This window comes from Choloepus didactylus, chromosome 10 (assembly GCF_015220235.1).
Source record: "Choloepus didactylus isolate mChoDid1 chromosome 10, mChoDid1.pri, whole genome shotgun sequence".
In the NCBI taxonomy this organism is placed as follows: Eukaryota; Metazoa; Chordata; class Mammalia; order Pilosa; family Megalonychidae; genus Choloepus; species Choloepus didactylus.
The window spans coordinates 131,587,689-131,607,622 of record NC_051316.1 but is presented as its reverse complement, the minus strand read 5'-3'; the positions used below and the strand labels follow the sequence as shown (position 1 = coordinate 131,607,622).

Genomic DNA, 19,934 nt, shown 5'->3' with positions numbered 1-19,934 from the left:
TTTGTCCCTAGGCCCTCACTGCTTCTGTCCAGAACCCCCCATGTCCACGCCCTCCAGTGGGGGCTCCCCCAGCCTCTTCCATGGAGGGGCGAGAAGCAGGCCCCGGGGTGGAGTCAGCTTGCACTCAGCGGGGTTTGGATCAGAAGAGGAGGTGCCCCACGCCTTGCAATGCAACACCTTCACAGCACTGGCCGAGATGCCAGGGCAAGCAGGGCCGAGATTGAAACACCCACATTATCCTGTAAACAAGACCCAGAGTCTTGTGGAATAATATTAAAAATATCCAGGATACAAACCAGAATCACTCAGCATTTGAGGAACTATGGAAATCTTGGCTGATGAGGGAAAAAACCATCAACAGACGCCAAGGATGAGAAGATGCGCACTGAATATCCCACAAGGGCTCCGAAGCAGCTCTTAATAAAATCTCAGTGAACAACTGCAGACACAAGACACAAATTAGAACAAAGTGTATCAGCAAATAAGCAGAAGATATAAGAGCCAAGTGAAAATTTTAGAACTGAAATATACAATAACCAAAACAAAAAACTGGTGGAGTCAATTGCAGAATGGAGATGACAGAAGAGTCAGTGAGCTTGATTAATACAGATCAACTGAAATTATCTAATGTGAACAACAGACTAGGGGGAAAAAACAGCCTCTGCTACTCATGGGATGACAAAAGAAATAAAGATAGAAAACAACCCAAGTTTAACAAAAGATCTAAACTTACAGATTCAAGAAGCTCTGTGAACCCTAAACAGGATTAACCCCAAGAAGTCCACCTGCAGACACACCCCCAAACAAGCTGCTGAAAACGAAAGACAAAGTCCCGAAGGCAGTGAGAGAAGAAGGACACGTGCTGTAGGGAAACAGCGAGTCAAGTGACCGAGAAATTCTCATCAGAAAGCACGGAGGCCAGAGGACGTCGCCACGCTTGAAAAGGGCTGAAAGGAAAGAACCGTCCATCAGATCCCACAGCCGTGGACATGCCGTTTGAGAAGGTGATGCAAAGACACGGGTGAGCTGCAGAGTGGAGGGACAGCGACAGAAATGCCAAGTAGACCAGACTTCTCTCGAGTTCTTCAAAACATGTTTGACAGATGAAAGCAAAAGTTAAAACCTCGTGTTCGGGATTGAATCAGACCCCCCATGAAAGGCAGGTTCACAACCCAACCCCTGGTCCTGGGGGCTGAGCCCATTTGTAAATAGGACCCTGGAAGCAGTTATTGGTTCTGGTAGTGCAAACCGGACCAGGGGCCTTACTCCTTAATGGCTGGAGAGAGAAGCCAGGGGGAGCAGCCAGAGCTGGGCGTCAGCAGAGCCCAGAAGGGAAAGGGGAAGACGCCACCATGTGCATCGCCATGGGACAGAGAAGCCAAGGAGCCCGCAGACGGCCGGCAGGAGCTGCTGAGCTGGAGGATGCCAGCCTCCCTGCCGTGAAACCGCGAGCAGCCAGGAAACTAAAACACCTCAAACCTGTGGCTGCCGTCAGAGAGGGCCTGAGCTTCATCAGCTCGTGATTCAGCCAGTCTGGGCTCCATCAGGTAGCCTCCCACTCAAGGGCACAGGGACAGACAGTAGTTTACAAGAGCACTCAAGACAGGAAGTCAACTTCAACCCATTTTACTAAAGGAGCACGTACGGTAAAAGGAATGTTTACAGTGTAAAAATAAATTGATACCTCAGCAAGCCTGGGGAACTCTGCCCCTTGCAGACACAGCTGGACATGAGATCAGAAGACCCCTCCAGTTTAAGGTAGAGTATTTATAGCGTCTTTGATTTAGGGTACATTCAATTAAATTATGTTCCAGTTTTATGTTTGAACCGCGGGTGGTGAACCACGGGTGGTGAACCACTGGTGAGTCATAAACAAAGGAGGGTACTCACAGCACCAAGAGCGTCAGACTTAACCTTGAATGCTTGCAAAACTTTACTGAAAATATTTTTACTAATTAAGCTATGACTTCTGTATAAGAAATATAACATACCCTTTATTTATATAAAACCTAAAAATTGGAGGAGAGATTACTTTTACTATATCTAACTTAGTGTCATTTTCTTATTTTATAATTAGTTTAGCCATTACATCATGTGGATAAGCATACATTTATTTTATTAAAACTGTTCAGCCTTGTTAAATTACTTATGATTTATCTGTGGTTGAAGTAATAGCTATAGCCCCATTTTTTCCATTTAAAAGAGGATAAGATTGTTAAATGTTATCTGTATCTAAGAAGGTCAGTAAATAAGGGCTTTCTGCGTTCCTGAAAATATTCACAGCTTTTAGCTGTTTAGCTTCTCCTTTAGTCACAATTTTCTAATGTAGGACTCAAGGGATAGGAATCATCTGTCCCAGCTTTTACAGTAATACCTTTCCATTTTCTATCAAATGGAAATTGTACTTGAGTATTGGGGTAAAAATGCTGTAAAATGTGCTTCTATATCAGAAGGAATAACTGGTTCTTCACTATCAGAACAGAAGGCATCAGGTGGTGTTTGAGGGCAGCGCACAGAGGAGTCAGTGTCCTTGTCATTAGACACCTCAGTAGAGAGATTATCCTGCAACAACATTGCCTGGTGGATTTTTTTAAATGTATGTGTTGAAGTATAAAAAACAAGTACAATTAAAGGGGAGGAGGGTAAAGGGACCTATTGGTAGTAAGATTTCTGCACTCCAATTCAAGTGACAAAATATTGATCCTAAACAGACTGCAAGAAATTATGTAGTATATTAAATTCCCTGGAACAACCACTAAAAAATATACAAAACTATACAGGCAAAATCATAATGGGCAAAATCATAATAAATAATTTAAAATGAAATACTAAAAAATTTTCAAATAACTCAAAAGGAGGCAGGAAACAGGGAAAAGAGGAACAAAAACACACAGGAAACACACAAAACACAAAATAAGAAAATGGTAGCCCTAAATCCAAACATTAGTAGTCACAGGAGATGTAAATAAGTCTACAAGTAGCCATTAAAAGATACTGTCAGAGTGGATAAAATGCATGACGAGCTATATGCTATTTACAAGAAACTCACTTCAAATATAATGACGTAAGCGGATTAAAAGTAAACGGGAAGGGTTGGGCAAGATGGCGGCATAGAGAGGAGTGGAAGCTAAGTACTCCCCCTGGAACAACTACAAAAAACCAGAAACAACTAGTAAATAATCCAGAATAACTGCGGGGAGACAAACAAGACCATCCACTCATCATACACCAACCTGAACTGGGAGGAATGCCCGAGAACACAGCATAAAATCTGTAAGTAAAACCTGCGGATCCAAGTCGTGAGACCCCCTCCCCCATAGCCCGAGCTGCGGAGCCTCGTGGTGCCAGAGAGAAGCTCTCTCCCAGCAAGCGAATACAGCTCAGCTGAGCTCCAACTGGGGTTTTAAGTAGCGAGTGTGAACTGCTCACTACAGGTACGCAGCCCCAAAAAACAGACAGAGGCTTTGGGTGACGACTGACCTGGGAGAGCCGGAGGGTCGTCTTGGACTGGGTCTGAAGGGGACTATCTGTTTCTTTTTCGGCTCAGTGGAGAAAGCCCCAGTCATTTTCAGTTTCCAGGGCTGTGACTCGGGGAAGGGTGGAGACAGCACAAGCAGAGAGACAGACCATTGAAATGCTAATGACCTCCACCTGGGGGGTCTGTCTTCTCTAGGAGGAAAGGGGTGGGGCCCTTTCCATTCAGAACCAGACCCCAGAGCCTGGGGGAACACGGCCATACCTCCTCACACCAGTCAAGAATTATAGGCTAACAGGCGTCACCTGCTGGGCAGAAAAGCACAGTGACCCGAGGCATCAAAGGGTGGAGCAATTTTCTAAGACACACCCACAGGGAAACCAGATACTGAATATTTCTTCCCTCTGGGACCTGAGCCTGTTCTGGTCTGGGAAAACCTGATTTGGATAACCAAGGAAACCATGCCTAGACAACAGAAAATTACAACCTACACTAAGAAAAACAAAGTTATGGCCCAGTCAAAGGAACAAACGTACACTTCAACTGAGATACAGGAATTTAAACAACTAATGCTAAATCAATTCAAAAAGTTTAGAGAAGATATTGCAAAAGAGATAGAGGCTGTAAAGGAAACACTGGGCATATATACGGCAGAAATCAAAAGTTCAAAAAAAACAACTAGTAGAATCTAAGAAAATGAAAGGCACAACACAAGAAATGAAAGACACAATGGAAACATACAACAGCAGAGCTCAAAAGGCAGAAGAAAACACTCAGGAACTGGAGAACAAAACACCTGAAAGCCTACACGCAAAGGAGCAGATGGAGAAAAGAATGAAAAAATATGAGCAACGTTTCCGGGAACTCAAGGATGAAACAAAGTACAATAATGTACGTATCATTGGTGTCCCAGAAGGAGAAGAGAAGGGAAAGGGGGAAGAAGCAATAATAGAGGAAATAATTAATGAAAATATCCCATCTCTTATGAAAGACATAAAATTACAGATCCAAGAAGCGCAGCGTACTCCAAACAGAAGAGATCTGAATAGGCCTACGCCAAGACACTTAATAATCAGATTATCAAATGTCAAAGACAAAGAGAGAATCCTGAAAGCAGCAAGAGAAAAGCAATCCATTACATACAAAGGAAGCTTAATACTATGTGCGGATCTCTCAGCAGAAACCATGGAGGCAAGAAGGAAGTGGTGTGATATATTTAAGATACTGAAAGAGAAAAACTGCCAACCAAGAATCCTGTATCCAGCAAAGCTGTCCTTCAAATATGAGGGAGAGCTCAAAATATTTTCTGACAAACAGACAATGAGAGACTTTGTGAACAAGACACCTGCCCTACAGGAAATACTAAAGGGAGCACTACAGGGTGATAGAAGACAGGAGTGTGTGGTTTGGAACACAATTTTGGGAGATGGTAGCACAACAATGTAAGTACACTGAACAAAGGTAACTATGAATACGGTTGAGAGAGGAAGGTGGGGAGCATGTGAGACACCACAAGAAAGGAGGAAAGATAAAGACTGGGACTGTGTAACTTGGTGAAATCTAGAGTATTCAACAACTGTGATAAAATGTACAAATATATTCTTTTACGAGGGAGAACAAGCAAATGTCAACCTTGCAAGGTGTTAAAAATGGGGAGGCATTGGGGGAGGGATGCAATCAACATAAACTAGAGACTGTAACTAACAGAATCATTGTATTATGCTTCCTTTAATGTAACAAAGGTGATATACCAAGGTGAATGCAGATAAGAGCGGGGGATAGGGGAGGCATGTTAGACACTTGACATTGGTGGTATTGTCTGATTCTTTATTCTACTTTGATTTAAGGTTATTTTTCCTTTTGCTGCTTCCTAGCTGTCATTTTTTTTCCCTCTTTCTTTTGCCTCTCTACCTTCTTTGACTCTCCCTCCTGCCTTGTGGAAGAAATGTGGATGCCCTTATATAGATAGTGGTGAAGGTGGTGAACACATAAATGTATGACCATGCAGAGAACCATCGATTACTTACTTGGGATGGAATGTATGGTGAGTGAACAAAACCATATTAAAAAAAAAAAAAATGGGTTGATGACAAAACCTCAAGGGCAATATACTGAGTGAAATAAGCCAGACACATAAGGACAATTATTGCAGGGTCTCACTGATAGGAACTAATTATAATATGTAAACTCATAGACATGAAATATAAGGTACCAAGATACAGGACGAGGCTTAAGAATGGGGAGTGGTTGCTTAGTATGAGCAGAATGTTCAACTAGGATGAACTTAAATGTTTGGAAATGAACAGAGGCATTGGTAGCAAGATGTGAGGATAACTAACAGTGCCGAATGGTGTGTGAATGAGGTGGAAAGGGGAAGCTCAGAGTCATATATGTCACCAGAAGGAAAGCTGGAGGTCAAAAGATGGGAATGTATAAAACTGAATCCTATGACAGGCAACGTCCATGATCAACTGTACAAATACTAGAAATCGCTTCCATGAACCAGAACAAATGTATGACAATACAATTAGAAGTTAATAATAGAGGGGCATATAGGGAAGAAATATATACCTATTGCAAACTATATACTACAGTTAGTAGTATTTCAACATTTTTTCATAAACAGTAACAAATGTACTGTATCAATACTATGAGTCAGCAATTGAGGGGGGTTGGTTAGGAATAGGGGAGGATTAGAGTTTCCTTTTCTTTTTTTCTTTTTTCATCTTTCACTTTATTTCTTGTCTGGAGTAATGAAAAGTTTCTAAATCTTGAACAAAAATTAAGTGTGGTGATGTATGCGCAGCTGTATGAGGGTACCCAGGGGCAAGTGACTTTACACTTTGGATCTTTAGATAATTGCATGGTATCTGAACAATCTCAATAAAAATGAAAAAAAAAAAAGTAAACGGGAAGATGGTGGAGTAGGTGAGGTGAAAATGGGCTTCTCGGTGAAAGAAGCCAGAGAGGGGCTGGTGGGTGCCCAGGACTGTGGTTTCAGGGTGTGACTGGACATAGAGGGCCCCCCACAGTACGTGGAGGGGGCAGTGACTGAAACGCAGAGACACGGTGCCCCCAGGGACAGGGTGAGTTTGTTCGGCCAGGACCGCCCTCCCCTGGGCTCGCCGCTCCCTGCACCCACCTTGGCAGTTTGCTGGGGGTGACCCTCCACAGCCACACGGCCGGGAGCTCCCGTGAGGGAACCCAGGGGGCAGCGTTTGCTCTCCCCCGTGGAAGTCCGGGGGGTGCACCAACAAGAAGCAGGGATAGGAGAGGGCCCCACACCCTAGAAGCTTGCGGGCACAGGACAGGCAGGGGGTGGGGCACGGTAGATCTGGAGGGTGCCCCTAAGTGGATTCCCTGCCTACCTGCTTGAGGTCCACATTGCAGCTCCAGGACCCAGATTCCCCAGTGCATGAGGAGACCCGGTGCACTGATTGGATCCCCACAGGGTTTGGACTCCACCCACCACACAGAAGTACAGGGAAGCCCTACCTGAGAGCACCACCTGCTGGTAGGTCAGGGAAACTGCACTCCAGCAAGCTGTGCCTCAAGAGCACCACCTGCTGGCATGATTGGGAAACTGCACTCCAGCAAGCCAAATTATATATAAATGCTCAGATAATCCGGAATTTCAGAAAATAACCCTATCTAGACAAGCAAATGCCCCAAAGCCAACAGAAAATCATAAAGCACTTGAAGAATCTAGAAGACATGGAGAAGTCAAATGAGCAAATTTAAAAATGAAGAGACGAAAAATTTGGAGCAATTCATTAAAGAACTACACACAAATCTCAAAAACACCTTCAAGGAGTTGGCTAAAGACAAAGAGGAAAACTCCATAACAGCACAAATAATTTGAAAGAGTAAATTTTAAAAATAGCAGCTCTTATGGAAATAAGATTTTTTCCAAATATCTTATGGAAATAAATTAAAAATATACCTGATATACAAAATAGCAGATTTGAAGAGGCAGAAGAAGGGATCAGTGAACTTGAGGACAATGTAATGGAATATAAACACACAAAATAAAAATGGTGAAAAAAAATTAAAATGGATCTCAGGGAAATGATGACAACATGAAGTGCACAAATATAAGAATCACTAGTATTCCAGAAAGAGAAGAGTAAAGGTCTATGAAGAGTGTTTTAAGACATAGTTGGGGAAAACTTCCCAACCCTTCTAAACAACATAAATATGCAAATCAAAGATGCCCAATGAACTCCGAATAGAATAAATCCAAATAAACCCGTTCTGAAACATATATTGGACAGATTGTCAAATGCTAAGAGAAGAAGAAAGTTCTGAAAGCAGCAAGAGAGAAGCGATTCACCACATACAAGGGAAACAATGTAAGACTAAGTACTTAACTACTCAGCAGGCACCATGGAGGCAAGAAGGCAGTGGTATGACATATTTAAGATTCTGAAAGAAAAAAGAAAGAGAAGAGAGTCCTGAAGAAGAGCACAGAACTGAAGAGTATTAGTAAGGATATCTTAAAGGATAAAAAAAAAAAAAAAAAAAAAAAAAAGGAGAAGGAACAAGTATATCCAACAACTAAAAACCAAAGGATAAGATGGCTGGGTCAAGACTTCCCTTCACAGTAATAACTTTGAATGTGAATGGATTAAATTTCCAATTAAGAGATACAGACTGGTAGAATGGATTAAAAGTATGACCCATCAATATGCTGTTTACAAGAGACTCATCTTAGACCCAGAAACAGAAAGAGACTGAAAATGAAAGGCTGGAAAAAAATATTCTGTGCAAGCTGCAACCAAAAGAAAGAGGGGTAGCTCTATTCATACCAAACAAAATAGACTTTAAATGCAAGCATGTCATAAGAGACAAAAAAGGGCACTATATATTAATAAAAGGGACAATTCACCAAAGAGAAATAATGATCATAAATGGTTATGCACCCAATCAAGGAGCTCCAAAGTATATGAGACAAACATTGGCTACACTGGAGGGAGCAATAGACAAGTCTACAACAATAGTGGGAGACGTCAGTACACCATTCTCTTCTATAGATAGAGCAACTAGACAGAGGACCAATAAGGAAACTGAGAATGTAAACAATATGATAAACGAATTAGACTTAATATACATATATAGATCATTGCATCCCAAAGTACCAGGATATACATTCTTCTCTAGTGCTCATGGAACATTCTCCAGGATAGATCACGTGCTGGGGCACAAAACAAGTCTTAATAAATTTAAAAAGATTGAAATTATTCAAAGCACATTCTCTGAAAACAATAGAATGCAACGATATCAATAACCACCAAAGAACCAGATCTTTCACAAATATATGGAGGTTAAACCACGCACTGTTAAACAACCAGTGGGTCAAAGAAGAAATTGCAAGAGAAATAGGTAAATATCTAGAGATGAATGAAAAGAACACAATATACCAAAACCTTTGGGATACAGCATAAGGCAGTGCTGAGAGGCAAATTTATAGCTCTAAATGCATACATCAAAAAGCAAGAAAGAGCTAAAACCAAAGACCTAACTGAACAACTGAAGAGGCTAGAAAATGATCATCAAACTAAACTTAAAGCAAGTAGATGAAAAGAAATAGTGAAGATTTAAAGCAGAAATAAATGAATTGGAGAACAAGAGAGAGAGAGAATAAATAAAACCAAATAGACTGACAAAGTAAAAAAGAGAAAGACCCAAATAAACAGAATCAGAAATGAGAAGGGGATAATTACTACAGATCCCAAATAAAAAAAAATCATAAGAGGATACTATGAACAACTGTATGCCAACAAACTAGACAATTTGGAGGAAATGGACAATTTCCTGGAAACACATGAACAACCTAGATTGGCCCAGGAACAAACAGAAGACCTCAACAAACCAATCACATGCAAAGAGATACAATCTGTCATCAAAAATCTACCTACAAATAGAAGCCCAGGGCCAGGTGGCTTCACGGGAATTTTGCCGAACTTTCCAAAAAGAATTGACACCATTTCTGCTCAAACTCTCTCAAAAACTTGAAGAAAAAGGAACACTACCTAACTCATTTTATGAAGCTAATATCACTCTGATACCAAAACCAGATAAAAATACTGCAAAAAAAGGAAAACTATGGGCCAATCTCCCTAATGAATACAGATGCAAAAATTCTCAACAAAATATTTGCAAATCAAATCCAAAGGCACATTATAAAAATTATGCACCATGACTAAGTTGGGGTCATTCCTGGCCTGCAAGGGTGGTTCAACATAAGAAAATCAATCAATGGAATACAACATATTAACAAATCAAAAGGGAAAAGTCAAATGATCATCTTGATAGATGGTGAAAAGAGCATTTGACAAAATTCAGCATCCCTTTTTGATATAGACACTTCAAAAGGTAAGTATTGAAGGAAACTTCCTCAATATGATAAAGAGCATATATGAAAAACCCACAGCCAGCATAGTACTCAATGGTGAGAGACTGAAAGCCTTCCCTCTAAGATCAGGAACGACACAAGGATGCCCACTGTCACCAGTTAGTCAACATTGCGCTGGAAGTGCCAGCCAGGGCAAACCGGCAAGACAAATAAAAGGCATCCAAATAGGAAAGGAAGAAGTAAAACTCATTATTTGCAGATGATATGACCTTATATCTGGAAAACCCTGAGAAATTGACCACAAAACTGCTCAAACTAATAAATTCATCAGAGGGGCAGAATATAACATTAATGCACAAAAGTCAGTAATGTTCCTGTACACTAGTAACGGCCTAAGTGAAGAGGCCATCAAAACAAAAATTCCACTCAAAATACCAACTAAAAAAATCAAGTACCTAGAATAAACTTAACCAAGACATGAAAGATCTCTATAGAGAAAATCACCAAACCTTCTAAAAGAAATATAAAAAGACCTAAACAGGTGGGAAAGTATTCCCTGCTCATGGATAGGAAGACTAAATGTCATAAAGATGTCAATTCCACCCAAACTCATCTATAGATTCAACACAATCCCAATCAAAATTCCAACAACCTACTTTCCAGACTTGGAAAAGCTAGTTATCAAATTTATTTGGAAGGGAAAGGAGCCTCAAATTGCCAAAAACATCCTAAAAAAGAAGACTGAAGTAGGAAGACATACACTTCCAGACTTTGAAGGCTACTATAAATCCACAGTGATCAAAACAGCATGGTATTGGCACAAAGATAGACATATTGATCAATGGAATCAAATTGAGATTTCAGAAATAGACCCCAAGTTCTAAGGTTGACTGATTTTTTTATAAGGCCCCCGAATCCACTGAATGGGGACAGAACAGTGTCTTCAATAACTGGGGCTGGGAAATCTGGATATCCATAAACAAAAGAATGAAAGAGGAATCCTATCCCACACCCTTTACAAAAATTAACTAAAAGTGGATCAAAGCCCTCAATATAAGAGACAGCACAATAAAACTGTTAGGAGATAATATAGGGAAACATCTTCAAGACCTAGTAATAGGAGGTAACTTCTTAGACTTTACCTCCAAAAGACAAGCAACAAAAGAAAAAAATAGATAAATGGGAACTCCTCAAAATCAAAAGCTTCTGTGTCTCAAAATACTTTGCAAAAAGGTGAACAGGCAACCAACTCAATGGGAGAAAATATTTGGAAACCATATATCTGATAAGAGACTGATATCCTGCATATATAAAGAAATCCTACAACTCAACAATAGCACAAACAGCCCAATTATAAAATGTGCAAAAGATGTGAAAAGGCAGTTTTGCAAAGAGGAAATACAGCTGGCTACAAAACATGAAAAGTATTCATCTTCACTAGCTATTAAGGAAATGCATATCAAAACCACAATGAGATACCATCTCACACCAATAAGAATGGCTGCCATTAAACAAACAGGAAACAACAAATACTGGAGAAGATGTGGAGAAATTGGAACTCTTATTCATTGCTGGTGGGAATGTGTACAGACAGTTTGGTGGTTTCTCAGAAAACCAGATATCGAATTACCCCACGATCTGGCAATTCCACTTCTCAGTATATACCCAGAAGATTTGAAAGCAGTGACACGAACAGACATTCGTGCACTAATGTTCACAGCATCACTGTTCACAATTGCCAAGAGATGGAAACAATCCCTGTGCCCTTCAACAGACAAGTGAATAAACAAAATGTGGTAGATACACGCAATGGAATACTATGTAGCAGTAAGAAGGAACAAGGTCCTGAAACATATGGCAACACGGATGAACTTGAAGATACAATGCTGACGGAAATAAGTCAGACACAAAAGGAGAGATATTGGATATCACTTCTGTGGACTCTCTGAACAACATAAAATCAATATCTTATAATGTAGAATATAGGGGACCTAGTGATAGAAGCTAGTGAGGAGGAATGATAAACTAATATGTACATATATGTTAATGAGTGTGAATTCAAAGTTATGCGAATGGATGGGGTGAAGATTGTTTGTTCATGGGATTGGAAGCATCAGAGCTGTATTGAGGGCAAATAGGATTGAAAACAGTGTTTAAAGGCATTTTTCCCACAGATCAGCACTATAAATATAGACAGGTGCTTGCATGATGTACTTCTAAGGTATGACACTAGCACAGAGAGTTGAGAACAGAAGGGTATATGGCAAAAATCTACCCATCGCATATTAGTGACTATAATTAATAGGAATACCTTACTAGTACACAAATACTAGGGACAAATAATTAAGGGCTGAAAAGAGCAATGAGGTGTTTTGGGTCATCAGAATTGTTTATAATGGAGTGATGAGGACTGTACAACTAATGATAATTAGTGATGATAATGTGAGATACAGGTGGATTATTGTGGACAGAGCATATGCTGTGTGAACTTAGGAACCCCCTACTTCATAAATCAAGCCCTGGATCCTGAGGCTTGCTCAGGTGAAACTTACGGCTGTAAAGAGGAGGCTAAGCCCACCTGTAATTGTGCCTAGGAGTCACCTCCAGAGAACCTGTTTTGTTGCTCAACTGTGGCCTTTCTCTTTCTAAGCCTAACTCTGCAAATAAATCCATCACCCTCCCCTCAAAGCGGGACAGGACCCCCCAGATGAGTGAGTCTCCCTGGTGATGTGGGACATGGATTCTGGGAATGAGCCTGGCCCTGGCATCAAGGGACTGAGAATGCCTTTTAGACCAAAAGAGGGGAAAGAAAGGCAACAAAATAAGGTTTCAGTGGCTAAAAAATTTCAGATAGAGTCAGGAGACTGTCCTGGAGGTTCCTCCTCTGCAAGCTTCACCGAGATATGCCAAATGACCGCAGTATGATAAGCCCAAGTCAACAGTAGTCTCTAAAACCCTAAAGAAGACCCGGATCCCTAGCTGAGACTCGATGAAAATTTCACTCACTAAGTATTCTTCAGAATCTTAAATGCTTCAGGGAACTCCTGTGCCAGCTAAGTCCCAAATCCCAGAGGCAATACCCTCTTCCAGAACATCAACCAGGTGTCCCCTTTTCCCATAATGTTGACTCCCCTTTTCAACATGACAAGTTAGGGTGGTCACTGCCTAGACATCCCTGAAGATTGGGAAAGTGATTAAATGAGAGGAAGGGGTAGCAACAGACAAAATGGAATTTAACAAAAGATTATGAATATTGAATCTCTATATAATTTTCTTTTTCTTAGGTACTGGGTATTAGAATACCTAGAAGGAAAGAATTGAAATGGTGGAACTGTAACCCATAACATTCTTTGAACTTTGCTCTCGGGTTACTTGTTAAATTGTAATTTGAAAGTTATCACCTTTTTGCATTTATGTTATATTTCACAATAAGGAAATAACTGAACCTGTGGAACTATAACCCATAACATTCTTTGAAATTTGCTCTCTAACTACTTGTTTAATTGTATTTGAAAAGTTGTCACTTCTGTGGATATATGTTATATTCCACAATAAAAAATATGATTAAAAAAGTATTGGAAAAAATAGATACATAATTCAAACACTAATCAAAACAAAGCAGAAGTGACTGTGTTAATATCATTTGAAGTAGACTTCAGAGCAAAGATGACTGTGGATAAAGATGGACGTTTCACATCAGATCAATTCATCAGGAAGAGTTAAGAATTCCAGATGTACATGCTTCAAAATACATGCAGCAAAAACAGACAGGCTGAAAGGAGGAATAAAGAACCCGCAATTACAGGTGGAGACATACTACTACTCACTGAGTAAAAGAACCAGTAGACAAAAAATCAGCAAGGACATAAAAGGAGTGAGAAGTGCCACCGGCCAACTGTACCTCGTCCCATCTGCAGAACACTCCCACCCAGCAACTCAGAACGCCTTCGTCTGAGGAGCCCGGGGAACATCCACCGAGACAAAGCAGATCCTGGTCCAAAAACACAAACCTAGACAAATACAAAATCAAAACCTTACACAGCTTGTTCTCTGACATTAATGTAATTAACCCAGAAATAAATAACAGAAAGATAACAGGAATATCTCCAATTGCTTGGAAATTAATGCAGTCTTAAATAAAATATGGCTCAAAAGGGAGTCTCAAGGGAAATCAGAAAATATTTTGAACTAAACAAAATGAAAATACAACATATCAAAAATTGAGTGATGCAGCTAAAACAGTGCTTGGAGGAAATTCTGTACCACACATGGCTACATTAGAAGAGAATAGAAATAAAAGGTCTCAAATCAACAACCTAAGCATCTACCTTGAGAAATCAGGAAGGAAAGAGTAATGTAAATCCAAATCAGGCAGAAAACTGAAAATAAAGATGAGCAGAAATCAAAGAATTTGAAAACCAAAAGCAATAGAAACAATTGTGAAACAAAAAAAGCTGTTTTGTGTTTTTTTTGAAACAATAAAATTGACAAGCCTCTGGCAAAACTGGCAAAGAGAAAAAGGAAAGACATTACGAAAATGAGGAATGAGAGAGGATTATCAGTACAGAGGCCACGAACATTAAAAGGATCATAAGGAAATAGTACAAATAACTCTGTGTACATGAGTTTCATAACTCAGATGAAGTAGACCAATTCCTTGAAAACCTCAAGCTATCAACACTCACCCAACATGCAATAGTTCAAAAATTGAAATACTTAGGACTAAAGCTAACAAAACATGTACAGGATCTGTATTCTGAAAACTAGAAAATGCTGATGAAAGAAATGTTTTAGAAATAGACCTAAATCCTAAATTAATGCAGGTAAATCATGGTCACCAATCGGAAGACTCAATATCATTAAGATATCAATTCTCCCCAAAGTGATCATAACTTAAACACAATACCGATCAAAACTTCAGAAGAATTTTTTGTATAGAGGAGCTGATGATAAAATTTATATAGAAGGAAAAAGGAACTAGAATAAGCAAAACAATTTTGAAAAACAGCTGGAGGACTCATACAATCCAACTTGAGACTTACTGTATACTACACTGAGGAGAGGCAATTGGTGGAGGGACACATAAAACAATGTAACACAGTGGAAAGCCCAGAAATAAACTCGAACATGGCTATTTAACCTTCTATGAGAGCTCGAAAGACGTTCATTGGAGAATGAACCTCGGCATAAAACTCACACTTTATGCAAAGATCAACTCATGCAGGATCACAGATCTAAATGTATAGCATGAAACTAGAAAACCTTTAGGAGAAAGAAATCTTCATGACCTGGGGTTAGATGAGAAGTTCTTAGAAACAACATGAAAAGCATGATCCATAAAACAAAAAAGATAATTTGTCCTTTATCAAAATTAAAAGCATTTGCTCTGTGAAATACACTGTTGAGAGACTGAGAAGACAAGCTATAGACAGGGAGAAAAAACATTTGCAAACCACATATTTGTAAAGGACTTGCATCCAGAATCTGTAAAGAACTCTCTAAACGGGAAGAAAACAGAGGATCCCATTGGAAAGGGGGCAGACGGTGTGCGCGGACACTGGTCACCGAGCAGACGACCCCGGCCCGGGAGGCCCGTGGAAGGCGCTGGACACCCGGAGGAGAGCCCGGGCCGGTGGCCGCCTCGGGGGGCGCGATCCGGGGGTGGCAGCGGGCAGGGGGCAGCGGGGCAGCGGCCGGGGCTGCGGCCGACGAGGCCCGGGCGACGAAGCTGCTGTGGGAGGAGAAAGGCGGCAGCCTGCCCGCAGGACTCGGGAGGAACGCGGCCCCGCGCCCGCCCCTCCCGCCGGGCGAAGTCCGCGCGCTCGGCCGAGGCGGGTCCCGGGCCGGTCACCGCGGGGCAGCTGAGCGGGGGCGACCCCGACGGCGGAGCCCGAGCCCTGAGGACCCCGGCCCGGCCTCCTCCCCCCGGCGCACCCGGCGGCCCTGCGGGAGGGCGACCCCGGCCCGGCCCTACGCGTCTGCGGGCCCCGCCCCGCCCGGCTGGGTGGACAAGGGCCGAGCGGACGGGGCGGCAGCGGGTGCAGACAGACCCGCGGACCCGACAGACGGACGCTCCCCAGGGCAGACCGCCTTGCCGCCCTCTGCCAGCCGCCAGCCCAGGTGAGGGGCCGTCCAGTGCGAGGGGCACCCCTCCCGAGGGGGTTCTGACTCCGCTGGGGTGGGGTGAGGCTGTGAGGCGGGGTCCCCGCGCCCCTGCCCCTCCGTCTGCCCTTTCTGTCTCTAACGGGGCTGGTTCGTTCGGGCCTGGCCTGGCGGCTTGGGCAGGTCGCCGCGCTCTCTGGGCCTCAGTCTTCCCTCCTTAAAATGGGAAAGCCCCCCCACCCCCACCCCCGACGGGATGCAGGGCTGCGGTGGACGCCGGCCGTCCCCACTTAGGGTGGCCCGGAGGCCGGGACGCGCGCGCTCCCCTGCACACGGTGTTCCTCGCCCTTCGGATCACAGCCGTGTGAGGGGACACGCGAGACACATGGAGCCACGTGACCCCAGAGCTCCGAGACTCCCCGGGGTGGGCTCCGCTCCGGCCCGGGGGCTGCGGGGGGCTCCGGGGGCTCCGGGGCTCCAGCTTGGGGACTGGGCAGGCGACAGAGGAGCTGCGCCTTGCCGGGGAGAGCTCGGGGCCCCTTGGAGGAGCCTCAGCACAGCTAAAAGCTTCAAAATCAGATGAGGAACTTCTACACTGCAAACTGCAAAAACAGTGCCCAAAGAAGTTGAAGAGGACCTAAATAAACAAAGTCACACGTGTTCACCTATGGGAAAACTTAATATTGTTAAGACGTCAGTACTGCCTAAAGCGAGCTACTGATTCAATGCTATCCCAACCAAAATTCCAGCAGCCTTTTATTTTTTCCCCCAGAAATGGAAAAGCTGATCTTCAAATTTATGTAGAATTGCAAGGAGCTGGGAAGAGCCAACACAACCTTGAAACAAAAACACAGTCGGAGGACCCACACTCCCTTACTTCAACACTGACTACAAAGCGACAGTGATTACAGCAGTGCGGTACTGGCACGAGGGCAGATACAGAGACGAGTGGAACGGAGCCCAGAGTCCAGAGATGAACCCACACACCACAGCCAGCTGGTTTTTGACAAGCTGCCAGGTCCACTCAATGGGGCAGGAACCATCCCTCCAGCAAATGGTGCTGGGAGAACCGGAAATCTACATGCAAGTAGTGAACGTGGACTCCACCTCCCACCATACACAAAAATTAACTCAAAATGGATCAGAAGCCTAAAGATGAGAATGGAAACTATAAAACTCCTGGAAGAAAATGTGGGGAAGCATTTTCAGGACTTATTGTTTAATAGTTTCTTAGACTTTACACGAAAAGCATGAGCACAACAACAACAAAAAATAGATAAATGGGACTTCATCAAAATTAAAAGCTTCTGTACATCAAAGGACTTCATCATGAAAATAAAAAGACAACCTTCAGAATGGGAGAAAATATTTGGAAGCCACATATCCAATGAGAGTTTAATATCCAGAATATATAAAGAAATTCTACAACTCAACAACAAAAAAACAAACAATCCAAAAGTGGTGAGGGTTTGAATAGACTTTTCTCCAAAAGAGATATTCAGATAACTAATAAGTACATGAAAAGATGATCAATATAATTAGCCAATAAGGAAATGCACATTAAAGTTACGAGATACCACTTCGCACCCACTAGGATGGCTATTATCAAAAAGGCTGAAAACAAGTGTTGGCGTGATGTGGAGAAACAGGAGCCCTTGTGCCTTGCTGGTAGGAAGGTAACATGGTACAGCCACTGAGGAAAACAGTTTTTGGTTCCTCAGGAAGTTAAACATGAAATCACCATATGACCTGGCAATCCCACCCCTAGCTATTTGCCTCAAACCATGGACAGTAGGGCTTGGGACAGCTGTCTGTGCACCAGTATCCATCACAGTACAATGCACAAGAGTCAAAGAAACAGGGTCCGTGCACGCAGTGGGATGTTAGTCGTAAAAAAGAAATGAGGAGCTGGAACAGGCTGCCACTGTGGGTGAACCTTGAAGACGTCATGTCGAGCAAAATAAGCCAGACATGAAACGGGAGCACAGGGCCAAGGGGTGAGGGGAGCTGGGTGGGTGGGGGGCTGTCCCATCTGTTGGGTGTCTCAGAGCCCACTTTTGTCAGTGGTACGTCGAGGGGCTATTCTAGACCCTGTGGCGGGGTGTCACGGACTATCCCTGTCCCCAGACAAGGCTCCTGGTGCCTGGCTCCTGTCCCTTGGTCCCCTCAGGCGCCCAGGCCTGGCTCCCTGGGCCCTCACCCTACTGACCAGGTGGGTGCCTGGGGAGGCCGTGCCTGGAGGGAGGTCGAGGCACACTAAGACCCTAACTCTGGTGTCCTCTGCTGCCCCCTCCCCCACAGGTGCCACCCACTGCCATGGGGCTGTCCTGGCGGGCAGGCGCCCTCTCGGCCCTGCTGGGGGCTGCGGTGGCCTTGGGCCTCGTGGCGCTGATCCTGGCGCTGGTGCAGGCCACCGACGTCCTCCTGCCCGCAGACACCAAGGTGGGCCATGGGCCACGGGTGGGGTGGGGTGGGGTCCGGGGCCGCCGGGCACTGCCCTACATGCTGACCCCGTTGTCCCCTCAGTTCGGGATTGTGTTTGACGCCGGCTCCTCCTACACGTCCGTCTTTGTGTACCGGTGGCCGGCAGACAAGGAGAACGACACGGGCGTGGTCAGCCAGGCCCTGGCCTGCCAGGCGGAAGGTCAGCAGCCGGGAAGTGGCCGTCGCTGTGGGCGGGGGGTCTTTGGGGAGGAGGGCTGCAGACCCCGGGGCGGACTCACCCGTCGGCAATCAGCAATCAGGAGGCACCGGAGGCGGCCCGGGAGGGCCCGCAGGGAGGGGTCCGCCCCCGGCACAGCCGGCCAGCCCGAGCCGTGGGTCCCCTCTGTTCTCTCAGGCCCGTCCCTCCCGCTGGATCCTGACCGTGCCCCTCCAACCCAGGGCTTAGAACAGCGGGGTTCGTCTCCCCAGGTCTGGGACAGAGGGTCCGCGAGGGCCTCGGCTCGGCCTCCCCTGACCCCCAACCCAGCAGGACCTCATTTTAGCGTGAGCACTCTGCAAAGGCCTTTTTCCGAATGAGGTAGTTCACCGGCTCCGGAGAAGGGCGCAGGGCCGCATCCGGGCCCTTTCGGCCACCGCGGCTGCTGTGTTTCAGGGCCGGGTATCTCCTCCTATGCCTCGGACCCCGCACGGGCAGGCGAGAGCCTGCAGGGCTGCCTGGAGGAGGCGCTGGCGCTGATCCCCAAGGCGCGGCATCAGGCGACGCCGCTGTTCCTGGGAGCCACGGCCGGCATGCGGCTGCTCAGGTGGGGAGGGGGCCGGGCGGGCAGGGCGTGGGGGGCGGAGCCGGGCCTGGGGGCGCGGGGGGGGGCAGGGCCTGGGGGCGCGGGGCTGACTCCCGGCCAGCGCGCTCATCCTCTCCGCAGGGAGCAGAACAGCTCCCAGGCGCAGCGCGTCTTCGCAGCAGTGGCCGCCGCCCTGGGCCAGGCTCCCGTGGATTTTCGGGGCGCCGAGCTCCTGGCGGGGCTGGACGAGGGTGCCTTCGGCTGGATCACGATCAACTACCTCGTGGGGATGCTGGTCACGGTGCCGGGGGCAGCCCGAGGGCGGGGCCGGGTCTGAGGGCCGGTGTCCGGGCAGGGGTCAGCGTGGCCGGAGCCCGGGCTGAGTGCCCCTCTCTGTGTCAGTACACCTTCTCCGGAGAGTGGATCAGACCTCCGGACGGGTCGCTGGTGGGGGCCCTGGACATGGGGGGGGCCTCCACCCAGATCTCCTTCGTGCCTGGAGGCCCCATCTTGGACAGGAGCACGGAGACCACCTTCCGCCTGTACGGCTACGAGTACAGCGTCTACACCCACAGCTACCTGTGCTTCGGTCGCGACCAGATGCTGAATCGGCTCCTGGCTGCGCTGGTGCCGGTCAGGTTTCCCCAACGCTAGGGGAGGGGAGGGAAGAAATGGGGTGGGGGGAGCGGGAGGGCAGAGAGTGGGCGAGGGAAGGGGAGGGGCGGGGTGAAGGAGGATGCGCAGTGGGAGGAGGGCCCGGCGCTCACAGCCCCCC

General features: G+C 45.2%; 1 protein-coding gene across 4 annotated transcripts; it reads left to right on the top strand.

Annotated features, from left to right (window-relative positions):
* The first annotated feature begins 1,630 nt into the window (after positions 1 to 1,630).
* Positions 1,631 to 19,819, top strand: ENTPD8 (ectonucleoside triphosphate diphosphohydrolase 8). 4 transcript variants are annotated; one of them, XM_037797467.1, is made up of 6 exons: positions 1,631 to 1,758; positions 18,234 to 18,374; positions 18,459 to 18,576; positions 19,030 to 19,180; positions 19,301 to 19,460; positions 19,562 to 19,819. In XM_037797467.1, exons 2-6 carry the CDS (start codon positions 18,249 to 18,251, stop codon positions 19,811 to 19,813), a joined length of 807 nt encoding a protein of 268 aa, XP_037653395.1. In that variant the 5' UTR covers positions 1,631 to 1,758; positions 18,234 to 18,248; the 3' UTR covers positions 19,814 to 19,819. The 4 variants fall into 4 exon arrangements, with proteins under 4 accessions (XP_037653395.1, XP_037653393.1, XP_037653391.1 ...); XM_037797465.1 differs by lacking the exon at positions 1,631 to 1,758 and adding an exon at positions 15,642 to 15,950; XM_037797463.1 differs by lacking the exon at positions 1,631 to 1,758 and adding an exon at positions 17,422 to 17,608.
* The last annotated feature ends 115 nt before the right edge of the window (positions 19,820 to 19,934 follow it).